General features: G+C 37.4%; 1 protein-coding gene across 1 annotated transcript in view; it reads left to right on the top strand.

The window, feature by feature from the left end:
• Positions 1-18,345, top strand: part of LOC127413425 (spermatogenesis-associated protein 13-like) — a 92,814-nt gene that overhangs the window by 36,343 nt on the left and 38,126 nt on the right. Inside the window, 8 exon segments of the mRNA XM_051650572.1 lie at positions 864-1,043; positions 2,683-2,883; positions 3,090-3,269; positions 3,488-3,720; positions 6,325-6,454; positions 7,457-7,588; positions 9,031-9,274; positions 9,413-9,481. Of these exon segments, the coding sequence (XP_051506532.1) occupies positions 864-1,043; positions 2,683-2,883; positions 3,090-3,269; positions 3,488-3,720; positions 6,325-6,454; positions 7,457-7,588; positions 9,031-9,274; positions 9,413-9,481 (1,369 nt within the window).

Here is an 18,345-nt window from a genome sequence, read left to right as displayed (position 1 = left end):
ACAAATGCACTGACAGCACTCACTCATGCATGCACGAATGCACCGACAGCACTCACTCATGCATGCACAAATGCACCGACAGCACTCACTCATGCATGCTCACATGCACTGAGAGCACTCAATCATGCATCCTCAAATGCACTGACAGTGCTCACTCATGCATGCACATATGCACTGACAGCATTCTCATGCATGTTCAAATGCACTGACAACACTCACTCATGCATCCTTAAATGTATTGACAGTGCTCACTCATGCATGCACACACAAATGCACTGACAGTTCTCACACATGCATGCTCAAATGCACTGACAGCGCTCAGTCATGCATGCTCAAATGCACTGACAGCGCTCAGTCATGCATGCTCAAATGCACTGACAGCGCTCAGTCATGCTTGCTTACGGTGATGCGCTGCTTCAGAGGATTAAGCCTGACTGTGTCACAAGCAAAATAAATCTAACAATGAATGATCTCTCAGAGTCCAAAGAACTATGCTGGCTTTGTAGTGTGCCATTGTCTGTAGTGCATATTGTTTGTAACAGATAGATGAGCTCTCATTATGAGAGCTGTAGAGATTGTGACAGATTCAAGTGACATGGGAAATGTTTTGATGAGGTGAAGAAAATAATAAATGTTTTAATGAAAATGGCCTGGAACATAAATGACTGTATTGCATGTGTAGCTCATAAACAGGCCTATAAGGAACACATGGAGAGTCATTGCATTGTTGATATTGTTTATGTTCCATTTGTTTGTTTATGGAAATTTAAATTGTGTTGTATACACATTGAAAATATTTCATGGCATTATTGAAGTTTCAGTGTCACATGATGTGTGATTAAATAGATTTTTGTCTTCTTCAGTTGATCAGTGGGGGTTCAGTGGTCAGCGCAGAAGCAGTATGGGATCATGTGACGATGGCAGAGAGGGAGCTGGCGTTCAAGGCCGGAGACCTCATCAAAGTCCTCGATGCCTCCAACAAAGACTGGTGGTGGGGCCAAATTGATGAGGAGGAGGGCTGGTTCCCCGCCAGCTTCGTGAGGGTCAGTCTTCTATTATTTCTTTAATCTTATTATATCAGGTCTTATGATTTTAATTATGAAACTCCCAAGCATCTCTTTGTTGAAGTCTTGGACACTGGTTCTGATTAGATGTTTCTCTCTGGACTTTGGAAAGAAAACGCAAGCCACTTCTATCTCACTATTCCATATTTATTCTTCCGCAGCAAGAGTGTATTGAAACAAAGTGTATTTCTGTCATTCTTTCCAAAGGTTGATCCCCACCCTCTTCAATCTTACACAAAACCAGTTTTCTATATCAACCCTATAGCAACTCCAAGGTTCCATAACACAACGGCAAAGGTGCGTCCCTCGATTTTGTGAACACTGCCGTCTCACAAAGCATTTTAACATCCAACCTAAATCACGCTCTTAGTATTCTTCATCCTGGAGCTTTTACAATAGATTTAAAACTTGATCATCCAAAATGTTTCTCCATTACATGCGCTGCTTTGGATGCATCACCCAATATTATAGTTGCATTAGAATATAAATCAAATGTCAATATTTGTCAGTTTTTGGTTGTAGTTTTACATTTTAAACTATCTTTTCTTTCTTTAATGGGTAGCATCCCATTTTACGTTTGCATTTATAATATAATGAGAGTTTGTGATTAAAATACTCTTTGTTGTTGATCTGAATTTGTTGGTTAAAATGTATTTTTCACGTTGAGCCACTCTTGTGATCTGGGAGATGGTTTTAGACATCCAAACAAATGTTCTTGAGTGGACAGGGGGCTGGTGGTTGCCTAGTTGTTAGTAAGTTATGTAAGGGTGTCCTGTGTAATGGAGCGTTACTTAGGGAACCATATGCCCTCATGTGACACAATGTTGCTTACTAAGTGTGCTGTAAGTTGATTTGAATAAAATGTGCCTATGAAATGTCAGTCAAAATGTCTGAAGAAAAACCATTGTCTTTGAAACTGTGGAGAGAAAGTGAAATATTTGTTGTCAACATGCCTTATTGTAGCTATGGGTGGCCTAAACCTTAAATTGCTTTTGACTTCTGGCTGAATCAACCCCAGCGATCTTCACCCCAGCGATTTTCCTCGTAAGACTCACAGCTTAGGGACAAAAACCTAGTGAGCAGCCTACCTAGACAGCATTTTAAGGCATCATTCTGAAGGCATTTCCGAACCATAGGCAGCTACTGTAAATTATGCTGCCTTACAAGATGCCTTATAAGATACTTTGTTTTGGCCAAATTCTATGGCAGTATTGGATCTATCCTTAATAGATTATGCAATTTTAGAATGCATTGCAATGGGCTGATGATGAAATACATCCATATATAATTTATTTATTTTTTTGTCTGATTTAAACAAATATTTGTGCGTACTATGCATTTTTGTACAATTGGAGTATGGAGAAGTAAGCGTAGCAACATGCTAACACCAAACTCTATTGAAACCAACTGTTTGTCAGTCTCTCATGGAATTTTCACTGTTTTGTGTGGGTTGTGAGTTGCTGCCAATGTAGAGTGCTTCAAATTAATTACTTTTATGGTTACATGATGGTTAGGATGCTGCCTGAGAAGGTAGCTGCCTAATTGTAGGTAACAAGCAGCGAGGCAACTCATTTGGTTTTAGAACAGAACTATAATGTGTCTGTTTCTTTCCTGTTAGCTGTGGGTTAACCAGGAAAACGGGGCCACAGAAACAGTGGAGGGTACCAATGAGGTGCAGAATGGACACATTGATCCAGGCAACGGTTGTCTGCGTATTGGCCAACCACTTCAGAACCGAGATCAGATGAGGGCCAACGTTATCAATGAGATCATGAGCACTGAACGTCACTACATCAAACACCTGAAGGACATATGTGAGGTACTGCATTACCGTCTATAACAATGAACAAGTGCCTTTTCTTGGTACCATGGGGAGATGATCATGTAAACAGAATGAAAATGTTTAGGTTGGAATCAAAATTATTTATGCAAATGATGTTATGTGGTCTATAATGGATATTTGACTTGCAAATCTTGGACTTGTAGCTCAGCATGTTCAACTTAAGATGGTTATTTTCTATCTAGGGATATTTGAGGCAGTGCAGAAAGAGGATTGACATGTTCAATGATGACCAACTAAAAGTGATCTTTGGGAACATTGAGGATATCTACAGATTTCAAATGGGATTTGTGCGAGACTTGGAGAAACAGTACAACGTTGAGGAACCCCATCTCAGTGAAATGGGGCCATGCTTCCTGGAACATGTGCGTGCATTGCCTTGTGTTTTGATATTAAAATTATCCACCTTAGTTCAAATTAGAGTGTTTTTTTTAGAAACTACAAGCTCCTTTATGATATCTGTAGGAAGTTACATGGCTATGTAAAGGTACTGACATTTTGCATGAGGTACTTTAACCGATTCTTGAAAATCTTTGAAAACAGTTCAGTTGGAATGAGTTTTTGACCTCTCTCTGCAATATAGCAAGATGGCTTCTGGATCTACTCGGAGTACTGCAACAACCATCTGGATGCCTGCATGGAGCTTTCTAAGCTGATGAAGGACGGTCGCTATCAGCACTTCTTCGAGGCCTGTCGTCTCCTCCAGCAGATGATTGACATCGCCATAGATGGTTTCCTGCTAACTCCTGTGCAGAAAATCTGCAAGTATCCACTCCAGCTGGCAGAGCTGCTCAAGTATACAGCACAGGAACATAGGTAACAGACACAAACATGCAAGAGCCACTGGATGTGTGGTTGCACAGCATCCTGAACCAAAGCTTAAGATGTGTTCACACTAAAAGTGATTCAATCGCTACACTGCTGGTTTCTATAAGTGTTCCTTCTCGTTTCTGGGAATGTCTTTGCTCCCATTGGTAGTCAATGCAGTGCATCACTGTTCATTTGGAAGTTCAACTCTGCTCAACTTCCACTTGAATCTCCAGCAGTAGCTTTTGCTCATGTCGGTTCAAATCGGCAATTCTCATCGAAAATGACTGACTTAAAGATGGTCACCAGGCTCTGAGATTTAAGATGTGCCATAGGACCCTCCGGGATTACCAAACAGTTATATGGGTGGGTGGTTATGTGTTTGCTAAGGTGTGCAAAGTCCATGATTGACATTTTCAAATTACTGCCAGTGTGAACGCCCCTTTATGTCCAGACAGCCAGTTGCTTATAGAAACACCCAAGCAAAAAAATAAAAAAATAATTTACAGCAAGTTAGTTAATATTCTGGCTGTGAAGTTAATATCTGCTTTTAGTACCATCAGCAATTCTTAATCTTTTTAACCCTTCTGTTATGTTCATTTGTGCTAACACCTTTTGTGTTAATTTTTTTTTTATAAATCTCTCATACTGCATATATCATGACAAGATATCCCTTACAAAAAAAATCTAAACTAGCCGCAAACTTGCCGCAAATTTGCTGCTCATTATTTTCACATGTGTGATGAGCAGTGCGTGGCCGAGCTATAAGGATGGACGGCTGGGGGAGAATCAGCACAATCAGCAGGGAGAGAGATAAAGAGGGGCCAGAGCCGCAGTTCGAGAGAGAGAGAGACGCACAAAGCTGTCTCTGTGTTAATGTGTTTCATGTGACTGCTGAAAAGCAGTGCGTGTATTCTATGTGGTGCTGAATATCATCCAATTTTGTTGTACACTGAAAAGTGTTAATAAATGTCTTAGGTTTGGATGTTTACCCGGCTCACGCTTCCTTCTTTGTAGGAAAGGCAGAGGTTTGCCACAACATGCAAATGAGCTTTTGATTCACCACAAATGTTTGCCAGAAGTTTGCAGCTCTGCGCCCGTAGTGGTGAACTTTTGGCAACACTGGACAATTTGCAGCAAAGCTAATTTGCATGTGAAAATTATCTGTGGCAAATTTGCGAAGGTTTGAGCGAGCAAGGCGTGAGCAACGTGTTGCATTTGGGCTTTCACATTAGCCACATCTCTTTTCTAGGTTCCAACGGCAACAGCGGCAGTCACGTGCACTTGTTTATCAGCGTACTTGGTCGTGGTTGATTTAATATATCAAAGTGCCTTTCAAGTCAAGTCAGTCCACTCTGCGGTAATCTTTGGAACGCTCTCGGGCAGGCTGGGCAGCTATTTTCTATGTAAACAAGCATCATAAAAGTACAGCTCCTTTCTTCTTGAATGGAGAAAGACTGAAATTTCCAAAAAGGTTGGTCAAGATGCAGACCTATCAATTGTAGTGTATAGTTGGTTTGGTTTAAATGATTGTTTATTTGTTTTTGCGTCTTTTCTAAAATCTCCTGATTATTTTAGTTTTCTACTGCACCCAGAGCCACTGAGTTCAGCGTGAGCCGCGCGGCAAAAATACGTTCGGCGCCGAAACTATTCGCTCACTGCCACTTCTGGGACGCTTCACCTCACAACTCATGCTTGCAATGTGAAGGGTGTAATCTTTTAATATGCGTGGCGAAATGAAAACACGCTGCTCATGCCCCGCTCACGGAGGATATATGAAACCAGCGTTAGATCTTTTTGTCGACCTTTTTTCAAGTAATTATGAAAAAATTTAATTAAATTATACTTCTTTTTATATATATATTATACATACATACACACACACACACACACACACACACACAGTATATTGATAAAAGGTCTCATTAAACTTGGCTTAAACTGGCAAGTCGGGGGCACTCACTGCAAAACAAATGAATAAATATGTTATAAATTAATAACCACTTGCTTGCTCTACACAAAATAGGTGTAATTCAAAATCTTAGAATCTGAAATTTACAATGCATATACTGTAACTGATCCAACAAATTTCAAATAATGCTTTTTAATTTGCTGAAAAAACAGAACTGTTCCGTTATCATAATTTGCAAATTTGTAATCACAACAATCATATTCAGAATTGTTCAAAACATCAAAAAGATGAGATAGCCATGAGATGTATATGGAAATACATTGCACAAGAAGGCGTGTGTGTGTGTGTGTGTATACACATGTCCGAGGACTTTGTTTGTGCAAGCGCACATGCACATACAGTATGTGCTCTAATTGATCTAATAGATGGACGTGCTACATAACGGCAGTTTTTTTTCTTTTTTTAATCTGACCATTCATTTTCAATGGCTGGTCATTTTGACATGGGAACACCACTGCTGTAACAAAATTAAATAAAAACAATATACAATTTTTTTTGCATGGGCAGATGCACTGTGTAAACAAAGTCATGGGATTTTACTTCAATCGGATTAATCAAAGCAATTTATTTTAGTGAAAAAAAAGTTAATCAGGTCAAAATGACTGGAACACATGGATTGTATCTTGTGTTTTGCTCTGCAGTGATTACCGTTATGTTGCAGCAGCACTGGCTGTCATGCGGAACGTCACCCAACAAATCAATGAACGCAAAAGAAGACTGGAGAACATTGACAAGATTGCCCAGTGGCAGGCCTCAGTGCTGGAATGGGAGGTGCGTTTGAAGAATCTTTCATGTTTTGTTAGGCATTGAATTAATAGGACCACATTCAGTCAGACAGACCAGCAACACAGCTCTGCTGGAACTCAACCTTTATAATAACCACTAAGATCTAACCTCTGCTCTCATGGTAAAGTGTATTTAAAATATTACGTGCTCCTCTATTTGGATTTAAATTTGTGCAACAGTTTAATTAAAAACAGAAATCCAAAAAAATGATGTAATGCACGATTGTGGACTTGAAAAGAGCCAGAAAGGAATGGCTTTGGAACAATTGTCAAACAAAGTGTTTTGACACAATTTTGTTTTACCATTCGTCTTAGCAAAATTTCTTAAGTTCTATCAAGGGATCCTTTTAGAACTGCAATCTCTAAGTCACTGCACAGATGCTCAGTTAAACAGCTGGGTTCCAGAAGTTAAATTACATTCAAAATCTTCAATGCAAAACTGCTATTTAGTGCTAACTTGTAAACCTTTCAAGACAGACCTTCCATGAACTCAAAGATTGATCATTGATGGTATATTAAGCTGTAAGCGACTGTGATTTAAAAAAAGAAAGAAATAAATGCAATTAATTCCCAAATTTCTGGTAAAGGACCACAGTGCCCACAATCCTGAGTAAGATCCACCAGTCAGAGAAGTCGTTCATGACTGTTGCAGGGTTTTGATTAGTTTAGTTGAGGTTAACTAGGTTATTGCGAAACCTACAACCATTGGTCTATAGATAAAATGAATGGAAAAATACACATGAAGCCACAACAATGAAAAAGTTAGCAGTTGCTGATGCATGAAAAAAATTGCTAATTTGTTTTAAAGAACATTGTCAGCACTGTCTATTGCTTAAACGCTTATTAAAAATGTTATGATTTCAGGTCACTGCAAAATGCTGTTATTGGCATCTTATGACCTTTTTTGTTTTTTAAATAAAAGCCTATCTGTCATCACTCAACACTAATCTTATTTTGGATTTATTTGTTTGTTTGTTTATTTCTCTAGGGTGATGATATTCTGGACAGAAGTTCAGAGTTGATCTACACAGGTGAAATGTCGTGGATCTACCAGCCATATGGCAGGAGTCAGCAGCGAGTCTTCTTCCTATTTGATCATCAGCTGGTTTTGTGCAAAAAGGTATGTCACCTACAATGATTCATTATTGCTTTTCCTGTACAAAATGGAACATGTTTTACATTTTCTTTTCTTTCATCTGGCCATTTTATCCATGGTTGGGCACAAATAATTGAGGTTACAGAAAGCATTAACATTTCAGAATGTCATACTTTACCAGTTTCTCATTATCTGATATGAAATTAGAACTAAGCGACCTTCATTTAACTGCATGCTTTTCATTGTTTTATGAAGATTAGTAAAACTCAATAAAAATAATAATGAAAAAAAACAACTGGATGACTTAATTACAAAATGCGTTATTAAACCACATCAACAAAAATAACATTTAATAAGCCAAACTTTAAACTTGGCATAAAGATACACTCTGAGCACTTTATTAGGAACACTGTGGTCCTAATAAAGTGCCTGACATGGTCTTCTGCTGATCACATTTATTTCCCCATTCTGATGGTTGATGTGAACATTAACTGAAGCCCCTAACCCATATCTTTATGATTTTATGCATTACACTGCTGCCACACGATTGGCTGATTAGATAATCGCATGAATAAATAGGTGTACCTAATAAAGTGCTCAGTGAGTGTATATACTGTAGTGCAGTGAAAATGGTTGCAAAACCACATTTTATATGCATTATAGTATGTACATTATAATTCTGTAAAATAATATCAAATATATGTATCATAAATTTAACATTGTATACATCGTGTATATATATTATATAAGCTATTAACATTCCTTCATGTTAGTGAAATAAGAAACTCCAGAGCTCAGTCAATTGAGAGACACGGGAGCAACAGAACCAGAGATTCAATATTAATTATTTTATCATATCAATGCAAAACTTTTGACTTTAATTCTATCTGCGGTTGTTAAAAGTCTTCGGGATGTGCTTAATTAGTTTTGATCAAGCATTGCTCTGTGTTTTTACGAGATGAGGATTGTTAGGGTGATTGGTGTTTTTTAAGTACTAATTAAGGGTTGCTGTCTGTATGTGAAGTGCTGAAAAGTGACAGTATAGTGATGCTCGTCATTGTAACTTCATTACCTTTGTGCGTAACTTTATACAGTAAGTACTTGTAATCTACCTGGCTGGGAAACTAAGTTGAAACACTCAACCTAATTAACAACATAATTAACTAGTTTTGTAACTATGGCTCTATTACTTTTACACAATCACTGTATACAGTATGAATACAAGTTAAATCTAGCTACTTTTCATAAAAGTAAAGTTTTAATAGCTCAATATATTTAACATATCTAATTTGAGTAGTTCTCACAATAAAACAAACATTGCATTTGTGCCTCTAATTCTGTAAAAAAGATGTACTGTAATTGTGGAAAGTGCCTTCTGTTATAACATTCACAACACAAGGGAAAATTAGTTTGCTTGTGCATTGATGAATGTAAGCAGCTTTAGTGAGCACTGCCTCTCTCCTCAGGACCTGATACGACGGGACATACTTTACTACAAAGGCCGCATTGACATGGACAGGCATGATGTGAGAGATGCTATTGACGGGCGAGATGATGACTTTAACGTCAGTGTGAAAAACGCGTTCAAGCTGCACAACAAAGACACAGATGAGATTCACATCTTTCTCGCCAAGAAACTGGAGGAGAAGATTCGCTGGCTAAGAGCTTTTCATGAGGAACGCAAGATGGTGCAGGAGGATGAAAAAATAGGTGATCCATAACTCTTTATTTTCCATGATTCTAATCTAAATTGTATTTATTTACCTTCTGCAAAAGTCTTGCAATGTGTCCTTAAAGGCAGCTGCTTTTTATCACCCTCAGATCTTCTTTTGGGCTTTTTGTTTTTAGGTTTTGAAATTTCTGAATATCAGAAACGACAAGCTGCCATGACCGTACGTAAAGTGACCAAACAGAAAGGTGAGGCAACAAAGCGATACCAGGTGAATTCAACATTTTTCTATTTTTCACGTTTGTCTTATCATTGTTGTTTTAAACAAATAAGCTCATAATAGACATGGACAGACCTGTGGAGATGAGTTTCTCTTTGGACTCAGTTTAAGATTCACTATTGTCAGTGTTGGAGAGAAACTAATTAAAACAGCTGACACTACCATTACTCCATATTATGACTGTAGCTGTACTCTTTGCAAAATAGTAACGAGTCTTCTTTTTGTTGCAAAATATTTCATATATTTTTGGTTCTGATTGGTCAGTCATGGCATTCCAAGGTAAAATATTTCTGAATAATGACCACACTTCCGGGCTCAAAGTGATATTTGACTGGTCATTCGGATGTTGCCTACTAATGTGCACCTGTTCTCTTGTCTCACTCTGCAATCTCTACGTCTCTACAATAAAATTATTTCATCTCCAATCTATATTTCATGTCCATGTATTTATTAAGTAGTCATATAAGTAGGATAATGTACAGTCATCAGGACCACGACACAGTGTGGAGGACTCTTTTATCACTCTGAAGAGGTTTATTTTGCTATAATGACCTGCAGACTTCTTATTACACAGCTATTTACATAATAAACAAATAAATAGACGTGAAATATTGATTTGCATTGAGTTCTTTTGGTGGTTATTTTGTGAATGAGTCTGACTGTTAATTATCCCACTTACAAGACCACTTCACAAATAAATAAATAATTTTTATTAGCTCTTTATTAGCTAGAGTTCACAGAGTGTTACAAGAAGTAGAAAAGATGACCTGCAATACCCAGATGACTGGTCTCATATCACTTTATCCCAAGATGTGCGGTCATTCTGAAAAATCAGACCACTGAATGTCGGATTCTCTGAAATCAAGTATTCCAGAGAGCGATATTAATTTACCATAATTACCGGCTGGTTGATGCAGTTCTGCATTAAGTTTTGTTTATTTAATTTTTTTTACTTATGGATGCGTCTCATGTTGCTCCCTATAACATTGCTGTATTATAGACACTATTGTGCGTATTAGTGCATTTATTATGAATGATATCATACGTAAATGAACAGATAACACGCAAAAGAGTGTATTTTTTTGTAGAGGAAATCAGCTTCACCCATTAGATATCACGCAGCGACAGCCAATGAGTAATGACAGTGAAGCTCACATCATCTGTCTCCTGTGAGATAATGGAGACGAGTGCAGGAAAGACAGAGGAGTTGTTGTTGGCATCAATTTCACTATTCTATATCATGTTTCTGTAACAACTTACATGGATATAATAAAACAGTGATGCATGGAAAACCATGTCAGAAACTGTCAGCATTCTGAGTGAGTTTGATTGATACATTGAAAGATCGATCTTTGTGTTGATACAATGCATTGAGTTTTTATGCAGTTTATAACACTTTCCCATCCAGAATGCTCATTTTTCGCAGCAAGTAAACTGATTTCTTATCAAATTGGATAATGTACCAGAAATTATCGACATTGTTCATCTTGTTCATGATAGGATGCATTGAGCTGTAGTTTATATAAAAGAACTCTCCCCTGCAGAATGTTCATTATTAGAGGCAAAACAAATTATTCCTTGTCAAATATAGAATTATATATTTGTTATACTGGCAATCTAGCTAACCAATAACATTAGTGTGACAGCAGTAGGAATGCCCACTAGTGACAAGAAATACACTAGCGACAAAATCGGTGACAGTGTGAACGGGGCTTTTCAAGTTCAGAGTTCCAATAGGTGAACAGTACAGATAATTCTAGAAACATCCAAACATGGTGTTCTGTTCAACTACGTAAATGCAATCATTCAAATATTATATTTTTAAAACACCAAGTCTTGTTGGTCAGAGGATATGGGTCATAGGTGAGTCTCCTTTTAGATACACTTATGTCCAGTCCCTCTGACCTAGTCAAATGCCTCTCAAAACTCCAAACAATCCCTGCAATGACATCATTAGACAGAACATCTTTCCCTCAGTTTTGAGTCAAGCCTCACTGGAACATAGGCCTTATCCTGCAGAAACAAACATGACAATGAGTCCAAACGCAACAGATCAAAGTTAGGCTGAAATATACTTTTAGTTATGAATGCTAAGAACGTATTTGTATAAGTAAATACATGTGGTACATTAATGACCTAAAACAAAAACACAATAAAACACTTGCTTAATTTTAATCATAATATGATTGATGAATTACCTACAAGTCACATGTATATGTGTTCTCCAGGAGCCAGGCTGAATGGGCAAGCACTGTTACTGCATTCCTGATATGGGTCAGACTCTCTGACACCCATCAGTAGTGATGTTTCCTTCGTGAACATATCGTATTTTTTTTTTTTTAACTAAACATTTAAGTGAACAAATCATTCTTGTCACCTCCATACTCTTGACTCATATTTCTCATTCACTGAAGGTGGATTTTCATGCCTTAAAGACTTTAACACAAGCCAACAGCATTTTGAGTGCAGGCTGTAAAGCAGTATATCATTGGTTTCACCTGCTGAACAAATACGCCCTTCACTGAACCTGAGTCTGAACAAGACAGGACTACCTCATGAACAAACTGAATATACTGGTATACTTGTTTGTAAAAAAAATTAATGAATCACTCAGTCATCTCGTTCGTGAATGAGGATCTGCTGACTGACTGACTAAATGAGAGGAGCCATGTTGTTTGTTCAGTTTGGCATGTGGTTATTCACATTCAAGAAAGGTGTGAAATGCACTAAGACAAGTTTAGAGGTATGCACAAAACATAATCCCCAATTTATGAATGTGTAAAAATGACTGAAGACCATACAGTTAAAATGACATGTATTATGAATGGAAATGTTGTGCTTTGGTGCACAGTCAGTGTAAGATATTTAGGCTTTTCTTGAACTTGATAAAAGTGAACTAAATAAATGAATCGGTCATCTCGTTCATGAACGAGGATCTGCTGACTTGTTGAACGAGAGGAGGAGGCAAATTGTTTGTTCAGTCTCACTCAACAAGAAAAGGGGCTGCATGAATTATGAATAAAAGTGAGTGACCACACATTTCAAAGACATATGGACGTTATTGAAAATTATAATTATTTTTTTAGTTGTGCTTAGCAGTTCATAAATTATTGATATACTTTGTTGTAATTTGTGGGGAAACGCTTATGATGCTTAAACACTCTGCAGTGCTGAAGTCTCAGTAGAATTGTAAACACTACAGATTACAGAATACATGCTGTAAAATGTCATTTGTAACGTATTTCATTAGATTACTCAAGGTCAGTAACGTATTATAAATACTTTGGATTACTTCTTCAGCACTGGTAGATTTTTTTCACTTGTTTTGACTATAAAAACTCTGCCAGTACAGTAAGACAAAATACACAATAAAAGTACATTCTCTGAAAAACCTAAATATCATTTGCAGCGTTGTTTCTAAAACAAGATAAATATATTTGATCTTGTTTTAAGGATTTTTAGATATTTTTACAGGAAAACAATACAAAAATTATTATCAAGAATAAGATGTTTGCCCTAATATCAAAGGTCTTACTAGAAAAAAAGAAATTATGAATTATCGTGAATGTTCTTGATAAAAAAATGGCTAGAAATAGCATTTTAGCTTAGCGTAAAGCTGACAATTTACACAAGGTTTATTTCTATTTCTTCTGCTCCAAACTTACTTCAAACTTACTTCTCTGTCTGCTCGTATGAATGTAACACATCATAAGAAAGTGTTTCACCGCTGTTCAAATGCACTTTGGATCACATCATTTATATGTATAAATGTTTTCCATCTGAAAGGATTAAATATTAAATGAAACAAATGACAATAAAATGCAATGTAATCTCTTCAGTAATCAAAATACTTTTTTGAATGTAACTATTCTAATTATCAATGATTTAAATTGTAACTGTAGTGGAATACAGTTACTTATATTTTGTATTTTAAATACGTAATCCCGTTACATGTATTCCGTTACTCCCCAACCCTGTATACAGTTGTATTCAAAAGTTTGCATACCCTGGCAGAAATTGTGAAATTTTGGCATTGATTTTGAAAATATGACTGATCATGCAAAAAACTGTCTTTTATTTAAGGATCGTGATTATATGAAGCCATTTATTATCACATAGTTGTTTGCCTCCTTTTTAAATCATAATGATAACAGAAATCACCCAAATGGCCCTGATCAAAAGTTTACATACCCTTGAATGTTTGGCCTGGTTACAGACACACAAGGTGACACACACAGGTTTAAATGGCAATTAAAGTTTAATTTCCCACACCTGTGGCTTTTTAAATTGCAATTAGTGTCTGTGTATAAATAGTCAATGAGTTTGTTAGCTCTCATGTGGATGCACTGAGCAGGCTAGATACTAAGCCATGGGGAGCAGAAAAGAACTGTCAAAAGACCTGCGTAACAAGGTAATGGAACTTTATAAAGATGGAAAAGGATATAAAAAGATATCCAAAGCCTTGAAAATGCCAGTCAGTACTGTTCAGTCACTTATTAAGAAGTGGAAAATTTGGGGATCTCTTGATTCCAAGCCAAGGTCAGGTAGACCAAGAACGATTTCAGCCACAACTGCCAGAAGAATTGTTCGGGATACAAAGAAATACCCACAGGTAACCTCAGGAGGAATACAGGCTGCTCTGGAAAAAGATGGTGTGGTTGTTTCAAGGACCACAATACAACGATACTTGAACAAAAATGGTCGAGTTGCCAGAAAGAAGCCAATGCCACAAAAAAGTCTGGTTACAATATGCCCGACAACACCTTGACATGCCTCACAGCTTCTGGCACACTGTAATTTGGAGTGATGAGAACAAAATAGAGCTTTATGGTCACAACCATAAGCGCTATGTTTGGAGAGGGGTCAACAAGGTCTATAGTGAAAAGAATACCATCCCCACTGTGAAGCATGGTGGTGGCTCACTGATGTTTTGGGGGTGAGCTCTAAAGGCACAGGGAATCTTGAGAAAATTGATGGCAAGATGAATGTAGCATGTTATCAGAAAATACTGGCAGACAATTTGCATTCTTCTGCACAAAAGCTGCGCATGGGATGCACTTGGACTTTCCAGCACGACAATGACCCTAAGCACAAAGCCAAGTTGACCCTCCAGTGTTTACAGCAGAAATAGATGAAGGTTCTGGAGTGGCCATCACAGTCTCCTGACCTTAATATCATCGAGCCACTCTGGGGAGATCTCAAACGTGCAGTTCATGCAAGACGACCAAAGACTTTGCATGACCTGGAGGCATTTTGCCAAGACAAATGGGCAGCTATACCACCTGCAAGAATTTGGGGCCTCATAGACAACTATTACAAAAGACTGCACGCTGTCATTGACGCTAAAGGGGGCAATACACAGTATTAAGAACTAAGGGTATGCAGACTTTTGAACAGGGGTCATTTAATTTTTTTCTTTGTTGCCATGTTTTGTTTTATGATTGTGCCATTCTGTTATAACCTACAGTTGAATATGAATCCCATAAGAAATAAAAGAAATGTGTTTTGCCTGCTCACTCATGTTTTCTTTAAAAATGGTACATATATTACCAATTCTCCAAGGGTATGTAAACTTTTGAGCACAACTGTATGTATGTGTGTGTATATGTATATATATATATATATATATATATATATATATATATATATATATATATATATATATATATGTATATGTGTGTGTGTACAAATACAAATCTGTTATATACAGATGCAGATGTATGGCAGAAGAGGTAGGATATGTTGAATGAATATAAATAGACTAAGCTGTGTATTCACATAATTATTACTCAGTGGGCCAGTTTAACTGTTCATGAGATGGATAGCCTGAGGGAAAAACTGTTCTTGTGCCTTACGGTTCTGGTGCTCAGTGCTCTGTAGCGCCATCCAGAAGGCAACAGTAAGGAAGTGGGCTGGGCGAGTGGGGTCCAGTGTGATTTTTTTTTTTTTTTTTTTTTTTTTTCCCTCACTCTGGAAGTATACAGTTCTCAGTCAAAAAATGGTTACTTGGCAAAAGAAATAATTATTTATTTATTTTGGGGTTTTCTCCCCTTTTCTCCCCAATTTGGCATGCCCAATTCCCAATGCTCACTAGGTCCTCGTGGTGGCACAGTTGCTCACCTCAGTCCAGGTAATGGAGGACAAAACTCTCTTGCCTCTGCTGCTGAGACAGCATGCACCCAGCAAGCAACATGATAAAATGCGTGGGCTGACCTACCGCGGAGACCTAGCATGTGTGGAGGCTCACGCTATTCACTGCGATCTCCGTGCACAACTTACCATGTGCCCCATCGAGAGTGAGAACCACTATATCGCAACCACGAGGAGGGTAACCCTTGTGACTGTACCCTCCCTAGAAACCGGGCCAATTTGGTTGCTTAGGAGACCTGGCTGGAGTCACTTAGCACACCCTGGATTCAAACTTGTGACTCCAGGGGTAGTAGTCAGCGTCATTGCTCGCTGAGCTACCCAGGCCCCCTCAAAAACATACTTTGCAGAAATTGTCAATCAATGAATCAAAATCCCCACCACTACCACACAAGAGACCAAATACACAAATTACCAGAAACATTTATAAGTATACATATATCCTGTATAAATGCACATGGTAAGAAGACTTTGATTACCTTTTGATTGTAACAGTTGCTTGTGAATGTATTCAACTCATCAATAGTCCAAAGAGACAGGGGTGAACCCACCCCTTAATTTTTATCTTTTTCTAACAATTCTAAAATATAAAAGATTGTTTCCCTTTCCCTTTCATGCGCATTATATAGATGAAAGTAAAGAGAACATAATGGTTTGACATCAGTTTATGCTTGCTCTCATAGTCTTCAGAAGACATGACGGCATTCCTGGTATGACATGACGGTAAGGGAGCATAGAGCAAAGTGAGCAACAGTGCTCCCTGGTTTTACAGTGTATACTGGGAATTTTTAGGGAAGGAACATTTGGCCGGCTTCCTGGTCAGTGCCCTGAATACTGGACTAGGGAGCTGATTGAGATGCACCCTGGGTTACCTGCTAGTTATATAAAAAGACAGTCTCTTAAAAAAGCTTTTATATTAAGCTACTATTTGTTAGTAACTTTTGGTAGCTTGTAATGTAGCTAGTGGTCTGCTACTGTAGCTATATCATAGTTCTGTCAATAAAGTGCAATTAGAGCAATTATTAATATGGAACTATCCTTGTTCCCAATTTTATTAATGCTTAATTTGTTAGCGTTGTTTGTCAAAGGTGTCCAAATGTATATGATTAAACAACAATGAAAAGACAAAAAATGTTATGCATGTTGATTTCTAATTGAAATGTAAATGTGTGAGATTTTATATTAAGCATTTGCTGTATGTTTTTTGTGTCTTGTTTATGGGAGAACAATTAATGTAAATGGTTTTTAGTCTGTACTCTATGAAGCTAGAAAAATGACAAAGATTTTAATTTTAATTTTGTAAATTTGAATTCTAGGCACGTGGCATTTAACAAAATGTAATTGTTTTTGTTGCATATTTTATAGATGTGCATTTTAAAACAGCAAATTTTGTGTTCTGAAATTTTTAGAGGTGAAATTAGCTGTAAATATTCAGATTATAAAATATTCAAAATTCAATACAGAATTCAATATTCTAAAATTCAAAATGCAGAAATTCAGATCTTACAGAAAGTAGGCCAGAGGTCAAGCTTCTTGTTCCTCAGGGAAAAGTAGAGGGTTTCAGAAAAGTCAATCGGACCATTTTGGCCAATCACAGAGCTGCTAAAGGTTTCAGATCTCTGTGAAGTTGGCACCCCAATAAATCTTTACCAAAATTATAGGCTACCATTAATTTGTTCTGGTTTGATGTTTGAGATATTAGATATATCTTTTTTGAGTGTGTGATGTCACTTTCCACCCCATATCATCCAAATCACTCTGAACCGGTGATGTTCGTTTGTACTACATTTGTGCCATTAAAAGGAACACTGTAACTATTTCCCTTTCTTAGATATCGTAGGAAAACTTTTCGGGAGCAGAGACGTCACTCTCCACCCCATGTCGTCCAAATCATTCCAAACCGGTGCTGTTCGTTTGTGCTCGATTTGTGCCAGTTTGTGTCATTAAAATAAACATTTGTGTCTATCTCCCCTCCTTAGAAATAACAGCTTGTATTCAGGAGTGGTGACTCTCCACCCCATATAGTCCAAATCGCTCTTTTGTTTGTGCTGGTGTGTGCCATCGAAAGAAACATCATAACGTTTTCCTTTCTTTGTATTTAACAAGATAGCTTTTGGGTCAACCACTTCATCGTTTGTGCTCACTCTGTGCTGGTTTGTGCTGTTTTTGGCATCGTTAAAGCATTTATTATTGGCAAAGACATAATCTTTCACCCCATCATACTCCAAATGTAACAAAGAAAATTGTCTGTGCTTGTACTGAAAATTATGGTTTGTTTATATGCTATGTGACATTACTGAACAAAGTACATCATGTTTATAAAGATTAAGCCACAGTATTCAGCTCTGAATTTGCTTTTATTCATTTTAGCTTTGCTAGAAGCTTGCTTGACTTGCGTTGACGGCGTTTGTATAATTTATAGGCCTATATAGCAGCTAAAGTTCATTTGTTTAATTTGTTTGAAATTTCAGCACAATGTTTGAAAACTTGTTAGGGGCCGTTACATGGGGGAATGTGTTGTTGCGCTAAAATTAGACACAGCTCCACAAAAAGAGCAAAACTTTTAACAGTTTAGGTTCTTTTTAACTTGACATGGTGTCTAAAAACGTGAACAAGGTGTCAAAGACACCTCTCTAACGCACCTTTACATTGAAAAACAATTATAAAACAGCACAGACAGACACA

Source organism: Myxocyprinus asiaticus, chromosome 22, assembly GCF_019703515.2.
Source record: "Myxocyprinus asiaticus isolate MX2 ecotype Aquarium Trade chromosome 22, UBuf_Myxa_2, whole genome shotgun sequence".
In the NCBI taxonomy this organism is placed as follows: Eukaryota; Metazoa; Chordata; class Actinopteri; order Cypriniformes; family Catostomidae; genus Myxocyprinus; species Myxocyprinus asiaticus.
This window is presented reverse-complemented; position numbering and strand designations above follow the sequence as displayed.